The 17,918-nt window shown below is 39.1% G+C and overlaps 2 protein-coding genes and 1 pseudogene across 2 annotated transcripts; all 3 read left to right on the forward strand.

Annotated features, from left to right (window-relative positions):
• Positions 1-279: 279 nt before the first annotated feature.
• On the forward strand, positions 280-3,510 carry LOC146564576 (asialoglycoprotein receptor 2-like). Its single transcript, XM_085292460.1, has 6 exons — positions 280-325; positions 2,192-2,278; positions 2,448-2,642; positions 2,731-2,894; positions 3,022-3,134; positions 3,247-3,510. The coding sequence occupies exons 1-6, from the start codon at positions 280-282 to the stop codon at positions 3,371-3,373; spliced, it is 732 nt and encodes a 243-aa protein (XP_085148586.1). The 3' UTR covers positions 3,374-3,510.
• Positions 3,511-5,822: 2,312 nt separating this feature from the next.
• LOC146564577 (uncharacterized) lies at positions 5,823-17,673 on the forward strand (annotated as a pseudogene).
• On the forward strand, positions 11,416-14,555 carry LOC146564578 (putative C-type lectin domain family 20 member A). The gene is made up of 5 exons (XM_085290391.1): positions 11,416-11,466; positions 12,162-12,521; positions 12,609-12,935; positions 13,703-13,803; positions 14,200-14,555. The coding sequence occupies exons 1-5, from the start codon at positions 11,430-11,432 to the stop codon at positions 14,335-14,337; spliced, it is 963 nt and encodes a 320-aa protein (XP_085146517.1). The 5' UTR covers positions 11,416-11,429; the 3' UTR covers positions 14,338-14,555.
• Positions 17,674-17,918: the final 245 nt, after the last annotated feature.

Consider the following 17,918-nt stretch of genomic DNA (forward strand, 5'->3'; position numbering starts at 1 on the left):
GTCTCTGCAGACCGTGACAGATATGTGCTGCCACATCAAAGGCAAACTTTCCCTGTACAATCTAAGGCAAAGTTCCAGAGAAAAAATACATTTCTAAAAAGAGCTATGATGTCTCAACGTAGATTTAAGATGCTGAATTCTGTCAACATTGAGCAAAAACATTTTGTTCATTCAAAATGACCCAAAGTCTACGAAAATTGTGGTTGTTTGAAAACTGCTTAACTCCAATTATCCTTTAAACTCTCAGTAAAACAGGACAAGGAAGCTGCACATGAAGAAATGAAGGTTGAAAATAAAGCAACTGAACAAACTCCTGATACAAATGGTGAGTTAAAAAAAACAACAACAACAACAAAAATCAAACAAAATCTCTCTGTGTTAACACAACTGGAAGGAGGGATGAGAATCGAGAGCTGGTTTCCAGTAGTCCAATTCCCTGGGATTGTTAGTCTGCCTGCCCATCAATCACACTTATTGGTTGTTCTTCTGCTCTCAATGCGATCAGCTGATATTACTTTGTGCATCGTATGAAAAGCATGAGATCCACAATTATTGGAGTTTATTCAGATCGTGGGCCTTGTATTTCAAAGCCCACCGTGCTACAATGACACACATTCTCACTGATATTTTGATACACCTGCCATTTCCTACACCAAGTCATTATTTCATGCCAATACCTTTATTTTGTGAAAGACAGGTTAGATTTGTAAATCTAAAATGAAAGCTCTCAAGTTGACCCAAGCAATTTAAACCTCCAAAAATAATGTTAAAACATTTTATTTTGATTAAGGAAACACAGTTCTTCAATACGAAACATGACAAAATTCTCTCTCCAAGAAAGAAAGAAAGAAAGAAAGAAAGAAAGAAAGAAAGACTGACTGACTGACTGACTGACTGACTGACTGACTGCCTGCCTGCCTGCCTGCCTGCCTGCCTGACTGAGCATTTATCCAGAAGAACATGAAATTAGGATAAACATTGAGGGCAAAGCAGAACACAAGATGAAAGGAAATCATAATATAATTAAGATACAATGAACAATCTTGTCTTGATGCATGCTCAATCAGGAAATCCAAAAAACTTAATTCTGTTCTTCTGGACGTCGCGTTTTCATTGAGAAAAACGTTTCATTACTCATCCAAGTGACTTCTTCATTCTCAGCTGAATGCAGGTTTCTCCAACTTAAAAAACACTACATTTGCATAATGACTGAAACTAGCACCACTGACTACAATATGCATATTGTAATGAACACTGACCAGTGATAATTGATGAAACCATGGTCAGACATGCAGTCAGCTGAGACAGATCGGGAGACATTGTAGCAAAGACTCCTGTAATACTTTAGTTTCCTTCTTCAAGCTGACAACAGCAGGAAAGATCTTTGTTAAAACAGCATTTATAACTTTTAATTGACTGGCGTTCGTGCATCAAGGTGTTGCACTAATGTGTTTACTACTTTGAGGAAACTGAAGTAATACGGAATTCTGTCTGTAATCAGATCTGCCTCCAACATTATGTTTAATTGGATATTATAAGTTCCTGACATAGATTTTTCATAAAACAGTTTTGAATAAATTACCAGATGTCAGTCATATTTTTGTTCATCTCTGTTCCTGGACTTTGTAAAGCAATTCTTACCAAAGGCCATTTGTGGACAGAGTATTTAAAACAGAAATGTACCCATGAAAAGGAATTAAATGTTTAAAACTGTGTAACCTTTGACTGAAAATAAATAAAAATATTATACAATGGAATACAAGTTTTGACCATGTTTATGAATTTTAGGGTTTTTCAAACAACATTTTTTAAGATGTAATATCTCCCACAAAGATACAAAACAGAAATGACAAAAGCTGTCATTGACCCTGAGTTTTTTGTCTGAGTTTGGAGTTTTTGTATTTACATTTTTGTCTTTTTCTGTATATATAGTGTTCTGAGTTTTGGGGGTCTCTATTACATTTAACAAGGTTTAGCCTTAGTTTTGCCTTCAGGTTTTCTGATTTAGTTTTCTTTGTGATTATAGATTTGTTCCAAAGTTAAATCATTTTTTCTACCTCCAATATGTAGTTTGTGCTTGTACATAACAGAACAATGCTTAAATAATTAGGGATCTTTGACACATTTCATTGTATTCTAAAGAAAACTATGAATAATTTTGGTTGTTGAAATAACTTTTTTTTTTTGCCAGATAAGAAGTCGTCTTGTAATAAATCTTTTCCATCACTAGCAACATGCTGGGGAATTCTGTTACTAATTATGGTCCTTCGATTCTACTGTGAGTATAACTTTAAAACTACACTTTGGTCTGACGTGTGTAAGGGCAAAGTAGTGTGATGTTTTATATTTGATTGTGTTTTTTTAACAGTTATTGTTACACTAATTTACAAGAAACATATAAATATATTCAAACCCAAAACCAAGTGCTGTTCTTTGTGACCTTATAGTCTCCACAGTTTTAGAAAAACAGATCGCAAACTTGACTGAAGAGACACAGACGCTCAAAAAGAAAAATGAGGAGCTGGAGACAGAAAAGAAAAACCTAACAGAAATAATACAACAGATGACGACACCATGGATTGAGCTCAATGTTAGTCGAGCTCAGTGGAGCATTGATGCCTACTGTCCCAAAGAAAAAAATAGTATGTTCCAAATATATTTGTACAAAATTACCTAATTTAACATAGATATGCACTGATGTTGTTTATTAACCGTTCTCTCTTCTTGCAGACAGAAAATGTAATGCTTGTCAGGCTGGCTGGTTATATTTTGAGTCCAGCTGCTATGCAGTTAATGATGCTAAACGTGAAGAATGGAAAACCTGGAAAGAAGCTCGAGAAAACTGCACAAGAAAGAGTTCAGATTTAGCTGTTGTTATTAATGAAGAAGAAAAGGTACTGAGAAAACTGTGGGACACGTTATGACAGACTCCATGAAAATAAAAATATAATTTCTTTAGATTGAAAGCTTTCTTAGAGCAAATTGTTTAAATATCTCTGACAACTTTCTCTCTGTCCTCAGGAAACTGTCAGTAAAAAGAGTTGGAAATATGATGGAAACAAAGGATACTGGATTGGTCTGACAGTTGAAGATGGGATATGGAAGTGGCTGGATGGAAAGAATCTGACTAATAGGTAAGAGACACTTTGAATCAATAGAAATTTCAAGTATTTCCCAAATCTGTGATAAATCAATTGCAGTGTACCAGTGTCCATCAGCCTTGAGCAGAATTCTTGTTTTCCTCAGCTCCTGGATGAATCAGCCTCCTTCTGATGGTCACTGTGCAATCTCTGTACAAGACGAAGGATTTAAATCAGTGAGATGTGATGAGAAGAACAGATGGATCTGCAATAAGAAAGCTTTGTCTGTTTGAATACTGCAGTAAAACTTCAGAGGACTTTTGGATAGTCTCAGTCTCAAAATATAATATTAATGATGATATTATTAACTGGTCAACAGAGGGCACTGCATTACTTCAGATCAAACAGTTGTTCCCTGAAGTATCTGCACTGAGATTTTTTCATGATTGCAATGATAGTTATTGTTAAGCTATGTTATATTAATGACAAATGTTTTAGTCAAGCCAAGAACAACACTGTTCAAACTGCTGTAACATGTAGAAGAAGGACAGCTGGCCTCTACATTTGGACTTTGTTAATCAGTCACAGTGTCAACATCAGCTACAGAGCAGCAGAGAAGAACAGGAAGTTCAGCTTATAATTGAAGTCTCATGTTGTGTATTTTGCATATTGTTATCATATCAGCTTGACTTTTTTTAGTGTTGTTAGTAAAGTTTTGATTTTATTCATTTACATTGATTGAAATGAAATTATGGATCCATCCTGCTTTGTATCACCAGCTCAGCCTGGTGGTGGTGCTGTAAGGGTTTGGGGGGTATTTTCTTGGCACACTTTGGGTCATTTATGCCAACTGAGCATAAATAAAAATGGCACAGTCCACCTGTGTATTATTGTTGAACATGTCCATCTCTTCATACCCACAATTCTTTTGGCTGATTCCAGCCAGATAAAACACTATGTGAGTTCACTATAGTCAAACTGCCTCCACAGTCACCAGATTTCAGTCCAGTATCAACCTTTCAAAAAGATTTTGAAAATATGTTTTTTTATTTGGAATTTGAAAAAGCTTTTTTAAATGAGTTAAATGTTAAATGTTTTTATTCAGAGGTTAATTTTTTTAGTAAATAGTTGATTTAAGTATTTATTCATCGATGAATAATTCATTTTGAAATATTGATTTATTAATAGTGTTTTTATTCTAAATTAAATTATTTAAAAAATAACTTACTTTATTAATGTTTAAATAAATAGAAACATTTAGAACCCATTCATAAATAAATTTACAGATGCACATTATATTACACAATATTATTTAGCACAGGAGTCTTTATTTCTCTTGTGGTCCTACATAAAAATAGCACAAAGTATGTGGAAGTAGTCAAAGGCCAAAAAATGTGCGGAGCACAATTTCGTGAGTGCTAGCTTGAATTTACATTTAAATACTGTGTAACATTCACACAATAATGTTCCTGTTTCTCTTTATTATTCTAGTTGCTTCTGCATGTTTGTGTGGCTTTTAACCGCTTCCACATACTTTGTGCTAATTTCATGAAGGACCACAAGAGTCTCGCACATCGGAATAAAGAATCCTGCGCTTTACAGCATTAACACAACTAAATCTAAAGTTGACTAAGCTGACTAAAGTTATCATGTTTTTAATGGTGAGAGCTGCTCCACATGGTTTAAAAAGTGTCTTATTTGCCTTGACACATCTATTCTCTTCCCCACAAGCATCAACATTTTGTGATTTTTTTCATGAAAAACAGGGAGCATGGGAGTTGGTTTCCTTATTTTGAGGCTTAGTTTGAACTTAAGCAGGTTGTCTTGACTCTATATACATGTCTAAATGCAATGAGTTGATGCCTTGTGGTTGGCTCATTAGTTCTGTGTGGTGTGGGGAATTCACATCATGGATTTCCAGCTGGCAAATCTGCAGCAAGTGTAAGATGTTATCATAATAATAGTAATCTCAGGAATATTTCTTGGACCTTGTTGAAGAATTAAGGGAGTTATAAAGGCAAAGCCAATGTCATCTCAGGACAAGCATCGCGTGCCTAATAAAGTGTCCAGTGAGTGTATATGACAAAAGCAGAGGTTAGTTAGAAGAGACAGAGTTACACTGGTGAAGCAGCAGTTTATTATGATGCTCTGTGGTATTTCTCAGTGTACAAGCCACAAGAAGTGTCTAGTGACTTGTAGATAAGAACACCCCGTCTTCAGTGTGAAGCCATAAAAGAATGTAAGATTCAACACATCTTACATTCTCACGCAAAAACAGAAGCTTATTGCTATTATGATAATTATTATGTTCTATTGTTTAAACACAGTGCTATTGCTCAGTGTACAAGTCCCAAAAAACTTAGCAAAGTCTGCATCTCTATGTGATTACTGTTTCAAGTCATGTTGGTTTAGGTGATGTTTTCTTCAGTAATAGTAAAGAGTAAAAAAAGACTGTAAGCAAATCCAGTGGGTCAGATACTGAGATATGTGCTGCCACATCAAAGGCAAACTTTCCCTGTACAATCTAAGGCAAAGTTCCAGAGAAAAAATACATTTCTAAAAAGAGCTATGATGTCTCCAATTAGATTTAAGATGCTGAATTCTGTCAACATTGAGCAAAAATATTTTGTTCATTCAAAATGACCCAAAGTCTACAAAAATTGTGGTTGTTTGAAAACTGTTTAACTCCAATTACCCTTTAAACTCTCAGTAAAACAGGACAAGGAAGCTGCACATGAAGAAATGAAGTTTGAAAATAAAGCAACTCAACAAACTCCTGATACAAATGGTGAGTTGTATAATAAAAAAAAAACCCAAAAAAACTACAACAACAAAAAGTGTTAACACAACTGGAAGGAGGGATGGGAATCGAGAACTGGTTCCCAGTAGTCCAATTCCCTGGGATTGTTAGTCTGCCTGCCCATCAATCACACTTATCGGTTCTTCTGCTCTCAATGCGATCAGCTGATGTTACTTTGTGCATCATATGAAAAGCATGAGATCCACTATTATTGGAGTTTATTCAGATCGTGGGCTTTGTATTTCAAATTTACACTCTTTCACATATGTAATTTCCCAAGCATGTCTATTTGATAAGCTCTTAAACCTTAATTATTTCTTGAGTTGTAATGATCTAATAAAAAACTGACAATGTGTATAACTACACTCAACAAAAATATAAACGCAACACCTTTGTTACTGCTCCCATTCCCCATGGGATGGACGTAGAGACCTAAAATTCATTCCAGATACACAATATAACCATCCAAACAGTGGTCACAAATCAGTCCAAATGTGTGGTAGTGGGCACATCTGCTATATTGAGATAATCCATCCCACCTCACAGGTGTGCCACATCAGGATGCTGATCTGACATCATGAGTAGTGCACAGGTGTACCTCAGACTGCCCACAACAAAAGGCCACCCTGGAATGTGCAGTTTTTTGCGCTATTGGGGGTCTGGGGACCCAGAACCGGTCAGTATCTGGTGTGACCACCATTTGCCTCATGCAGTGCAACACATCGTCGCATGGAGTCTATCAGATTGTCAATTGTGGCCTGTGGAATGTTGGTCCACTCCACTTCAATGGCTGTGCGAGGTTGTTGGATATTCGTGGGAACTGGTACACGCTGTCGTATACGCCGGTCAAGCACATCCCGAACATGCTCAATGGGTGACATGTCCGGTGAGTATGCTGGCCATGCAAGAACTGGGACATTCTCAGCTGCCATCTGCCCTGAACAATGTGAACCATGATTCATCCGTGAAGCGCACACCTCTCCAACGTGCCAGACGCCATCGAATGTGAGCATTTGCCCACACAAGTCTGTTACGGCGACGAGCTGGAGTCAGGTCAAGACCCCGATGAGGACGACGGGCATGCAGTTGAGCGTCCCTGAGACGGTTTCTGACAGTTTGTGCAGAAATTGTTTGGTTGTGCAAACCAATTGTTCCAGCAGCTGTCTGGGTGGCTGGTCTCAGACGATCTTGGAGGTGAACCTGCTGGATGTGGAGGTCCTGGGCTGGTGTGGTTACACGAGGTCTGCGGTTGTGAGGCCGGTTGGATGTGCTGCCATATTCTCTGAAACGCCTGTGGAGACGGCTTATGGTTGAGAAATGAACATTCAATGCACGGGCGACAGATCTGGTTGACATTCCTGCTGTCAGCATGCCAATTGCACGCTCCCTCATTGCTTGTGGCATCTGTGGCATTTTGCTGTGAGACAAAACTGCACATTCCAGGGTGGCCTTTTGTTGTGGGCAGTCTGAGGTACACCTGTGCACTACTCATGATGTCAGATCAGCATCCTGATGTGGCACACCTGTGAGGTGGGATGGATTATCTCAATATAGCAGATGTGCCCACTACCACACATTTGGACTGATTTGTGACCACTGTTTGGGAGGGATGGTTATATTGTGTATCTGGAATGAATTTTAGGTCTCTACGTCCATCCCATGGGGAATGGGAGCAGTAACAAAGGTGTTGCGTTTATATTTTTGTTGAGTGTACATAAAATTAGAGTTTAGGCCAGAAACATAGAACTAAACCAACAGGAAATGTGGTTGTAGGGAGGAGGGTGACATTCTAGTCTGTCTTTAGTAAGCCCCAGTCAACATGAGTGTAACACTTGTTACCAGAACCCTGGCATGACACACACTCAGAGACCGTTGGATGAGTTTGAGTGCACTTTTATTAACAGTGTTGAGAGCTGGAGGCTCTGTGGAATCTGTAGCTTCAGCTCAGCTCTTGTATGCTTCTGCTCCACCAGCCCTCGGCAGCTACTAGAAATATGGAAGTCTTGTTTAGCATGATGAAAATCAGCTGTGCCAGCCGGCCTTGCTTGGCACTGTCCCGTGAACCCACATCTCCACCCTCCCTGCAGGATAGCCTCAAACCACCCCCTCCTACAACAAGGCATTATTTCATACCAAGACCTTTATTTTGTGAAAGACAGATACGATTTGTAAATCTAAAATTAAAGCTCTCAGTTGACCCAAGCAATTTAAACCTAAAAGAATAATGTTAAAACGTTTTATTTTAATTAAGGAAACACAGTTCTTCAATACAAAACATGACAAAATTCTCTCCCCTCCCGGTTACAGAAAGAAAGAAAGAAAGAAAGAAAGAAAGAAAGAAAGAAAGAAAGAAAGAAAGAAAGAAAGAAAGAAAGAAAGAAAGAAAGAAAGATTTTTTTGATTTTTAAAAACACATTTATTACCAATAAATAAACATTAAGACATCACAAGTTTTGTCACAGGGGAAAAAAACCAAAAAACAAAACTGTCACATGAACATAGGGCTGAATTACAAATGGCCATCTATAACAGAACACACCACATTCTTAAAACACCACTGAGAAGAAAAATATGTTAAATTATCCATCAATGAGTAAAACTGAAACTCTGCTTTAACTCTATATTTAACCAGCAAAATGAAAATAGTTTAAACCCTCTTCTTTGAAATATTATCAATTAGGGCAGGGCGATATGGCCAAAAATATATATCACGATATATATTTGAAAATTTGCGATAACGATATAACTGACGATATAATTTCTGCGAAACAAAATACAACTCCACAACTTTACTAGCGCAGAAAACCCCCATCCATTTATTTTCACTTAAACAAGCAGCTGTTTTTATGTGCATTAAACCTATATAAAAATGTAACAGTGCAAATGCAAATTCCTTGCTGAAAGTTTAACTTCTTAAGCCCCAACGCCCCCTGATACGGGGGCAAAAGGCAGGAGATCAGGTAGGCTTGGGGCTTAAGAGGTTAACCAAAAGGCATTTCCAGTAGAAATGGGCTGACATATCCTGAGCATAACCATGTATAATATCCACTGAAGTTAAAAAGAGGTGCTTTGCAATATTACACTGCAGTGTGCCAAATAAAAAAGTCAAATGTGTATTTTTCGGACCATAAATTGCACATAAGGCACATTAAGCGAAACAAAGCAGTCAGATAAATCAAACTTTGTTCAACTCATTCTTCTTGCTTCCTCCACTTCCGTACTTTTGATTCATTAATGCTGTTTTCTATCACAGCTGCTCTATTCCCATGTTGTTGCAGTATAGTATAGTTTAATACTCTCATATCTTCAGCATCTTAAGTAGATTATACTGCACAGTTTTCTCATCAATAAAAGAATATTTACTGCATCAGTTTGTCTTCATTTCATCTGAAACACACAAGGATCAAATCTTTGACTTTATGTTTGGGATATTTTCCTTAAATATAACTAAAGCTTTCACACAGGGTCATAAATGATATGAAATAGAAATAAATACCTTGAATTTTGACTGAAATGTCATATTTGATTCCACCACTGAGCTTTCTTTTTCCAAAAAATGGTGTGTATATAGTAAAATATCAATAATGTCACTCCTGTTACATTTGTACCATCAAACTGAAATGAGACTAGTGTCAGCAGCTCCACTAGCAAACTGTTTTACAAGCTAAACTTAGCATCATTGTTGTCTAAGGGGACTCCCATCACACGGAGCTGAAACGACAGTTTTCACATATAAAACAGTTTAACTAAGAACTGGGTACTTTTCTGTTGAATCGTTTTCATGATGTTCGTTTGTCGGCTGCGCTCAGACAGGATGGAAATAAAGGTTTAAAAAGACCTCGAGTCCTTTTTCATGTACTCGTGGTGGCTGCAATTACTCAAACCTTCAAAACACAAAACTAAAATGTTGCCAACTGATTTGGTAAAGAGAATTATCCAAAGCAGACTTCAGGTTTACCATCATTTATGATATTCTCTTGATCTTACACATAATCAGATATGAGTCCGAGTGCTCTGTCATGTGGATAGTAAAGTTTTCCAAGTCCTAACAAGAAGCAAATCTAAAAGTTTCCATCGAATGAAACTAAAAACTGAAAATAAATAGAGGAGCACTCTCTCCTTCCTATGCACCGCCGGCGTCGAGCAGAACAGACCCACGCTGACACCTGGCAAAGGTGGACTTCTAAGTCAACACGGGCAACGAGCTCGCATCCGGCTGCCGTGGCAACACCGTTCACCGTGTGATCACTGGGACAGCTTTGTCTTGTATCAACATCATCATCTGCAGCACATCCAATTATAATATTTAAAAGCTTTATCTTTTCTTTTAAATTCCTTGGTATTTATTTGTGAAGCACTTTGTGATCTTCACATTGTGAGGCGCTACATAAACAACATTTACTTACTTTCAGTGAAATTTAGTGGTGACTTTAAAATCATTTTATTTGTCTTGAGCCTCCATCTTTGGAAGTGGTGCTGTGTGAGACTCTGAAAGCAAGTTTTGCACTTTTAGAGGAGATGCACTAAAACTGTAATATCATTTAAAAAAAAAAAAACACGCTGAAGCTAAACAAACAAAGAATAAAATAAAAACTATTTGTTCTCTATGATTGGAACTGACATGTGAAATGTGTCAGGTTGCGTCTTCATCATCACTGATTTGTTTGGAGGAGTCAAGCTTGAACCCTCTTTTGTTTGAATTATAATAATTACAACATTATTCAAATAACACTGAAATGGTCAGGCAGAGAATCAGTGCTGTATCCATGCAAACACATGCACAGCAAGCAAACTCACGAACCTCAGCTTTGGATTCAAATGAAGACACAAACATTTCCAAGTGCGTCCATCTTTGCTGATGATGCAGCAGACACGCTGAACTCCAGTCAGGAGGAGAAGCATGTTCTTCCACTCACAGACTGAAGCCTGAAACCAAACGGCCCGTTTCCTGTGTTTAACCTCAGTCCTAGTCTCATGATTCGACCCCTGTGACATTGTTTAGGTCCAATTCACAGCCCGTTCTGCCAGACGTTAGTCTGTTTGCATCTGTAATAACTTTGAATAAGTCATCTTCAGTTAAATGACTCTGAGCATCTTTAAACAAATGCACTTTAATGAACACTGGGCTGCTTTCTAAAACCACTTTTACAAAGTCTCTGATAGATGTGGGAGGAGGAGCGAGGATGACATATATATCAGATGAAGAGTTCTGACTGTGTCACAGCTTAACAGACGTCTCATTGTGTCAGGTATGTTATGCATATGTTTGTTTTGGTTTATTTGATAATCTCACACATTCATTATCTGGTATTCTAATAAACAAAATGATGATAATTGAATAAAGACAACACTTTTTAAAGTTGAACGTTTCAAATGTTAAATATGTTTGATAGTTTTGTTTGAATCATTAGATTAGGATAGAAATGGAGTGAATGACAGAGACATCTGCCTCTTTGTTGATGCTGGTTTAAGTGTTATGATTAATAATGATAGAGCAGCTGCAGATGAGATTCATGAGGACATTCTTCACAATTTTTCAGCTCTCAGCCATGAAGGGGTGTGGACTGATCCTCCTGCTGCTCTCAGGTCTGTAAACTCATCTCAGTCGCCTCATTTATAATTTGAATAAAACTTTTGATATCAGAAAATCAGAGAAAGCACAAACTGAACTGCTCCATAGTGATTATTTTAAAGGTGTCTGTAAACAAGCTTCAAGCAGTCACAGAAACACTCGTACAATCTCCAAAGATCTTTGTCATGTCAACTAAACTTCTAAAGGTTTCTTTGGGTCCAGTTAAAAGTTTGATTGACAGTTTAATAGTCGGTAGTTTGTAACAGTTTGTATAAAGTGAAGTAAAAGAGCAAAAAAAGAAAGACAGGAGGGAAGAGAGAGTGCATGAACGTGGCTCTGTTTGTGTGCACATGTTGTTCAGCTTTGAGCCTCGGCCACTAACACGTTATTTTCCTTTATTGTGCACACTGAAGAGGAAAAATCATCCAAATACATGTGCAATAAGGCCAGAGTGAAAAACAAACTTAACACTGTTAAAGCAGCTTTTTAACCTGATGTGTGAGTTTTGCCCTGGAGCGGGAAACCAGTGTGTAGGTGTCCACAGGCATTGTAAAACACATTTTAACCAGTATACGAGTTACAGATCCTTTGAAGGACACATATATTAACAGACCACAACACTGTTCAAATCTCTGTAAATTCTCCTGACGAGTAAAATCGAGCTGAGATGAGTCTGTGACCGCGCTGAATTACTCGTGTCCTCTCTCAGGTTACGTGATGGTCTGCCATTTTCAGTCTGATCAGTTAGTCAGACAGCTCCACCTCGTTGACCTGCAGAAGTCCTGGAACGACGCTCAGCAATACTGCAGAGATGAGTACATTGACCTCGCCATCGTTAACAGCTCAGCTCTCATCCAGGAAGCCCAGAAATGGGCGGGGAGCACAGAGGTGTGGATTGGACTCTCCAAGAGCGACTGGAAATGGTCTCGCCTCAGTCCACTTCAGTCATCCTGGTTTCCTCCCTGGTCCCCGGGACAGCCAGGGACTGGGGAGTGTGTTACAATATCTAGTAATGGATCATGGTCCACAAGACAGTGCTCAGAACAACATAGCTTTTTCTGCTATATTGGTGAGTGTTTTGGACTTTGGAACCAGGGTTTGACAAACTGAACATTTGAGCTGCAGGTCTGAATCCGTCTGATCTTTTGTCTTTCAGAGACGGGTAGCAGGTTCATCCTGGTGCCGAACTTGATGACCTGGCCTGATGCTCAGTCTCACTGCAGACAGACACACGTAGACCTGAGCAGCATGATTAATTCAAATTTCAACACCATGGTCGCTAACACTTTGACACCTTCTAATCAGGCCTGGATTGGACTGTATAGAAATTACTGGACGTGGTCAAACTCGAGCACAGCCTCAAACCTGCCGTGGGCGCCCGGGCAGCCTGATGACACTCAAAACTGTGCCACAATAGATGCATCAACGGGCTCCTTCTACAGTCATAATTGTAATGAACAACGCCCCTTCCTCTGCTCCAGAGGTGAGTCTGTCCTCTGTGTTTCTGCACAGTCTGGTCCTCCTGGGCTCATCTGGACACTCTTGGCACAACACTGTCGATCCTTTGGGTGGCGCTGTCATTTGATGTTCGCTCTCTCTGTGGTAGAGTATCACTTCCTGTTCCTGTTCCAACACAGAAACAGGAAGTAGTAGTTGAGTAGCTTATCTGCATACCAATTTAATTAAAAACCTTTAGATAACTTCTGTTTTCATAGTATAATCTTCATGTGCAGCATGGCCTCTTCACCTGTCCCTCGTGCACTTTCCTGCTCGTTGTGTCAGATGTTTAGTTACTCCTCGGCCTCCTTTAGCAGTAGTGATACTTGTAACATATGTAGCATATTTGCAGCTCTGGAGGCCAGGATTACTGAATTGGAGACTCGGCTTCGCACCCTTGAGTCACCCGTAGCTAGCCAGGCCCCTGTAGTTGGTGCAGCTGAAGATAGTGTAGGCCCCGCTGGCTGTTCCCCGGCAGACCCTAAGCAGCTCGGGAAAGAGAGCGGCTGGGTGACAGTGAGGAGGAAGCATAGTCTTAAACAGAAGTTCCAGGTACACCACCAACCTGTTTTTCCTTCCCACTGTTGCCAAAGTGCTTGCTCATACAGGGTCATTTGATTTCTTGTTTTTTTCTCTATATGTATTATTGTAGGGTCTACCTTACCGTTTAAAACGCCTTGCGGCGGCTGTTGTTGTGATTTGGCGCTGTATATATAAAATTGAATTGAAATTCGGCCTTTTCTTTCTCTGCAGATGTCAAATCTTCCCGAGCCTTGAGGTCAGTGAAGGTTCAGCTGAGAGCAGGATCTGCAGACCTGAACGACCCCACAGTGCAAGAATCCATCCTGCAGCAGGTCAGAGGACACACAGGCCCCGATATAAGGAACAGACTGCTATGACTACTGTGAAATGATAGAGAGCAGTTAGTCTGTGCAGTCCAGGTTCAGGGAAACATGACAGCACACAGCTGCAGACATACGGGGCTCATTTAATGGAATCCCATCGATTTTTGTTATTTAACCTTTTTTCATTCTTAACTTGAAGAAGTCATTTAATTTCAGATTACTGTGAGGAGACGAAGTGACCCAATGACAGGCAATGAGGCCTAATAACAAACTTCAGTTTCATCCCCAGCCAGTTCATTTAGTACATTTCCCCCAGAAACAGCACGAACAATGTTTTCTGCTCACTACGGAAACAACGGCTGATTAATGAGGAGCTTCTTTTAATGTGTGAAAACTGTGTTTCAGGTGAGGGAGAAGCTGCTGGAGCAAGGGATCAGAGAAGAGGTGAAGCTGAGGTGGAAGGTGCAGCCTGATGGGAAGATTTTCCACAGAGAGGAGGAGACAGCCGGTTACTGTGAGAAGGAAGAGTGTGGGTCGGTTTAGTCTGAACGTTATTGGCTGATGTTCCTCAGATGATCTGCTGTGTAATTCAACTAATTTCCATCTCTATACTCTGACTGCTGGATTATAATAGCGTAGCTTTGCATGACTGATAGTTGGAAATAATCCTTATTTATCCTAAGCTCAGATCAAAGAGTGTCTGATGAGCTGTTTTATGCCTCTTTGTTTCTTCTGATTGGTGAAGCTAAAGTTTGCAGGTGAGCAGGTCATATTTTTGTTCATCTCTGTTCCTGGACTTTGTAAAGCAATTCTTACCAAAGGCCATTTGTGGACAGAGCATTTAAAATATAAATGTACCCAAGGAAAGTAACTAAATGTTTAAAACTGTGTAACCTTTGACTGAAAATAAATAAAAATATTATACAATGGAATACAAGTTTTTGACCATGTTTCTGAATTTTAGGGCTTTTCAAACAACATTTTTAAGATGTAATATCTCCCACAAAGATACAAAACACAGAAATGACAAAAGTTGTCATTGACCCTGAGTTTTTTGCCTGAGTTTGGAGTTTTTGTATTTACATTTTTGCCTTTTTCTGTACATATAATGTTCTGAGTTTTGGGAGACTATATTACATTTAACAAGGTTTAGCCTTAGTTTTGCCTTTAAATTTTCTGATTTAGTTTTCTTTGTGATTATTTGATTTTGATTTTGATATACCTTTATTAGTCCCACAAGGGGAAATTTCATAAGGCTGCCGACCTAATGCACGCAATGGGGGCGCCATCTTACCCTCCGACCATACATACATTACACAAAACATCACATGGGGAAGACAGGTCAGAGAGGTATAACAATGGAAAATGCACCACATGAGGAAAGATAAGGAGAAAAAAATAACTCCCCCCAGACTGAGCTCCAACAGGGAGATCAGTTTGAGAACAGAAAAAAAACCACCTCTGCACATAGCACATGAAAAAACTCTTAATACACCAAAGAAACACATGACAAGCAACAGGGGTGGGTAAAGGGTGCAGCATCGGAAGGGAATAAGCGTCAAAGGCGTTTGGAAAGGGAGGGGGGATGAGTGTGTGCATATCAGTGTATATGTATGTGTGTGCCTGTCCAGAGTTCAGCTGAGACAGTGTCCTTCGCCCTGCTAGGCTAGGTAAACAGTCTTCCAGCCAACCCAGGTGGCCTTGCATGGAATGGACTAAACAGACTAACAGACTAAACACAGTCGTTATCAGGGTGTTGTTGTTCAGCTCCAGCCTTGAGACCGCAGCTGGCGCCAAAGGGGTATCCGCATGAAGTGATGGTGGTTTTTACTTTAGTGCGAACAGCTCATATGAATTTCAAAGCAGTTCTACAGTCCAACACTGGTCTCTCAATCTCCCGTTGGAGAGCCGCGAGCTCCGCCTTCGTTCTGTGATGTTGTCATTTCTTGTGCTCAAGTAGCCGATTCTGATAACTCACGGCAGTGTGCCTCCCTGAGATGTCATCCAATTTGCACCCAGAGATGTTATTCCAAGCTAGCCCTTCCGAGATGTATCCAGTCTGCAGTCAGAGGTCTTATTCTGAGTATTCACAGCAGCCGTAGCCTTTCCAAGATCTTATCTGTGCTGCACTCAATGAGCCCATTTTGAGAAACTCACGCCTCTCCCATCGTTCCAATCCCAGCGGGCAGCCTTGTGGGGGTTTGAACAGCCGGTTCCGCTTTCTTAATTCTTTGATAAGCCATGGCCAAGCCAGCTCCGATCAGCCAGAACCCTGTTACCATGGTTCCGAATAGGTAGATATCTTCAGCACTCAGGCTCACCCAAGCCCAAACTTCTCGTTAAGAAAGGGGTGTCAATTGCATTTAGGGACCAGTTGATCCAATCCATAATTCCTCTTTTAGGTTTTAGAGAACAGACTGTGAGAGAATGTTCCAGGGAAAAGTAATACAAAAAACACGAGACTAGACAAGGATATAAGAGGCTAAGCAGGGAAGCTAAGGGAGAGGAGGAGGAGGAGAGGAGAAAAGTGCGACCGCCTTCGTCAAGAGCAAGAGCATGGAAAAAAAAAATTATAGATCTGTTCTGAAGTTAAATCATTTTTTTCTGCCTCCAATATGTATTTTGTGCTTGTACATAACAGAAGAATGCTTAAATAATAAGGGATCTTTGACACATTTCATTTTATTCTCAAGAAAAATATGAATAATTTTAGTTGTTGAAATAACTTTTTTTTTTGCTAGATAAGAAGTCGTCTTGTAATAAATCTTTTCTATCACTAGCAACATGCTGGGGAATTCTAATACTAATTATGGTCCTTCGCATCTACTGTGAGTATAACTTTAAAACTTACACGCAAACTAGTGTGATGTTTTATATTTGATTGTGTTTTTTTAACAGTTATTGTTGCATTAATTTACATTAATTCCTTAGGGTCCTTAGGGACTAGAAAAAGCGCTATACAAATGCAGGCCATTTACCATTTACCATTTAATTTATAAGAAATATGTAAATATATTCAAACCACTTAAAAATACTAACTGCTGTCCTTTGTAACCTTATAGTGTCCACAGTTTTAGAAAAACAGATCACAAACTTGACTGCAGAGACACAGATGCTCAAAATGAAAAATGGAGACAGAGAAGAAAAACCTAACAGAAATAATACAACATCATGGAGTGACTTCAATGTTAGTCGAGCTCAATGGAGCATTGATGCCTACTCTCCCAAAGAAAATAACAGTATGTTCCAAATATATTTGTACAAAATTACCTAAGTTAACATAGATATGCACTGAAGTTGTTTATTGACAGTTCTCTATTCTTGCAGACAGAAAATGTGAGCCTTGTCAGGCTGGCTGGGAATTGTCAGGCTGGTTGTTGTGATTAATGAAGAAGAAAAGGTACTGAGAAAATTGTGGGACACGTTATTACAGACTTCATGAAATAAAAATAATTTCTTTAGATTGAAAGCTTTCTTAGAGCAAATTGTTTAAATATCTCTGACAACTTTCTCTCTGTCCTCAGAAAACTGTCAATGGAAACAGTTGGAAATATGATGAAAACAAAGGATATTGGATTGGTCTGAGAGTTGAAGATGGGATATGGAAGTGGCTGGATGGAAGGGATATGACTAATAGGTAAGAGACACTTTGACTCAATATAAATTCCAAGTATTTCCCAAATCTGGAATAAATCAATTACGGTGTACCAGTGTCCATCAGCCTTGAGCAGATTTCTTGTTTTCCTCAGCTCCTGGATCGACCTGCTGTCTCCTTCTGACGGTCACTGTGCAATCTCTGTCCAAGACGAAGGATTTAAATCATTGAGCTGTAATGAGAAGAACCGATGGATCTGCAATAAGAAAGCTTTGTCTGTTTGAATACTGCAGTAAAACTTCAGAGGGCTAGTCTCAGTTTCAAATTATAATATTAATGATGATATTAATAACTGGTCAACAGAGGGCACTGCATTACTTCAAATCAAAGAGTCGTTGTGGGAAGTATTGGCATTGAGATTTTTTTAATACTATGTTTAGGACTAAAGTTTTAATCAAGCCGAGAACAACACTGTTCAAACTGCTGTAACATGTTTAATCCAGATGTGGAAGAAGGACAGCTGGCCTCT

Source organism: Mchenga conophoros, linkage group LG11 (genome assembly GCF_057382185.1).
Source record: "Mchenga conophoros isolate Kocher_MC1m ecotype Shallow Benthic linkage group LG11, M_conophoros_male_GT1.1, whole genome shotgun sequence".
Classification (NCBI taxonomy): Eukaryota; Metazoa; Chordata; class Actinopteri; order Cichliformes; family Cichlidae; genus Mchenga; species Mchenga conophoros.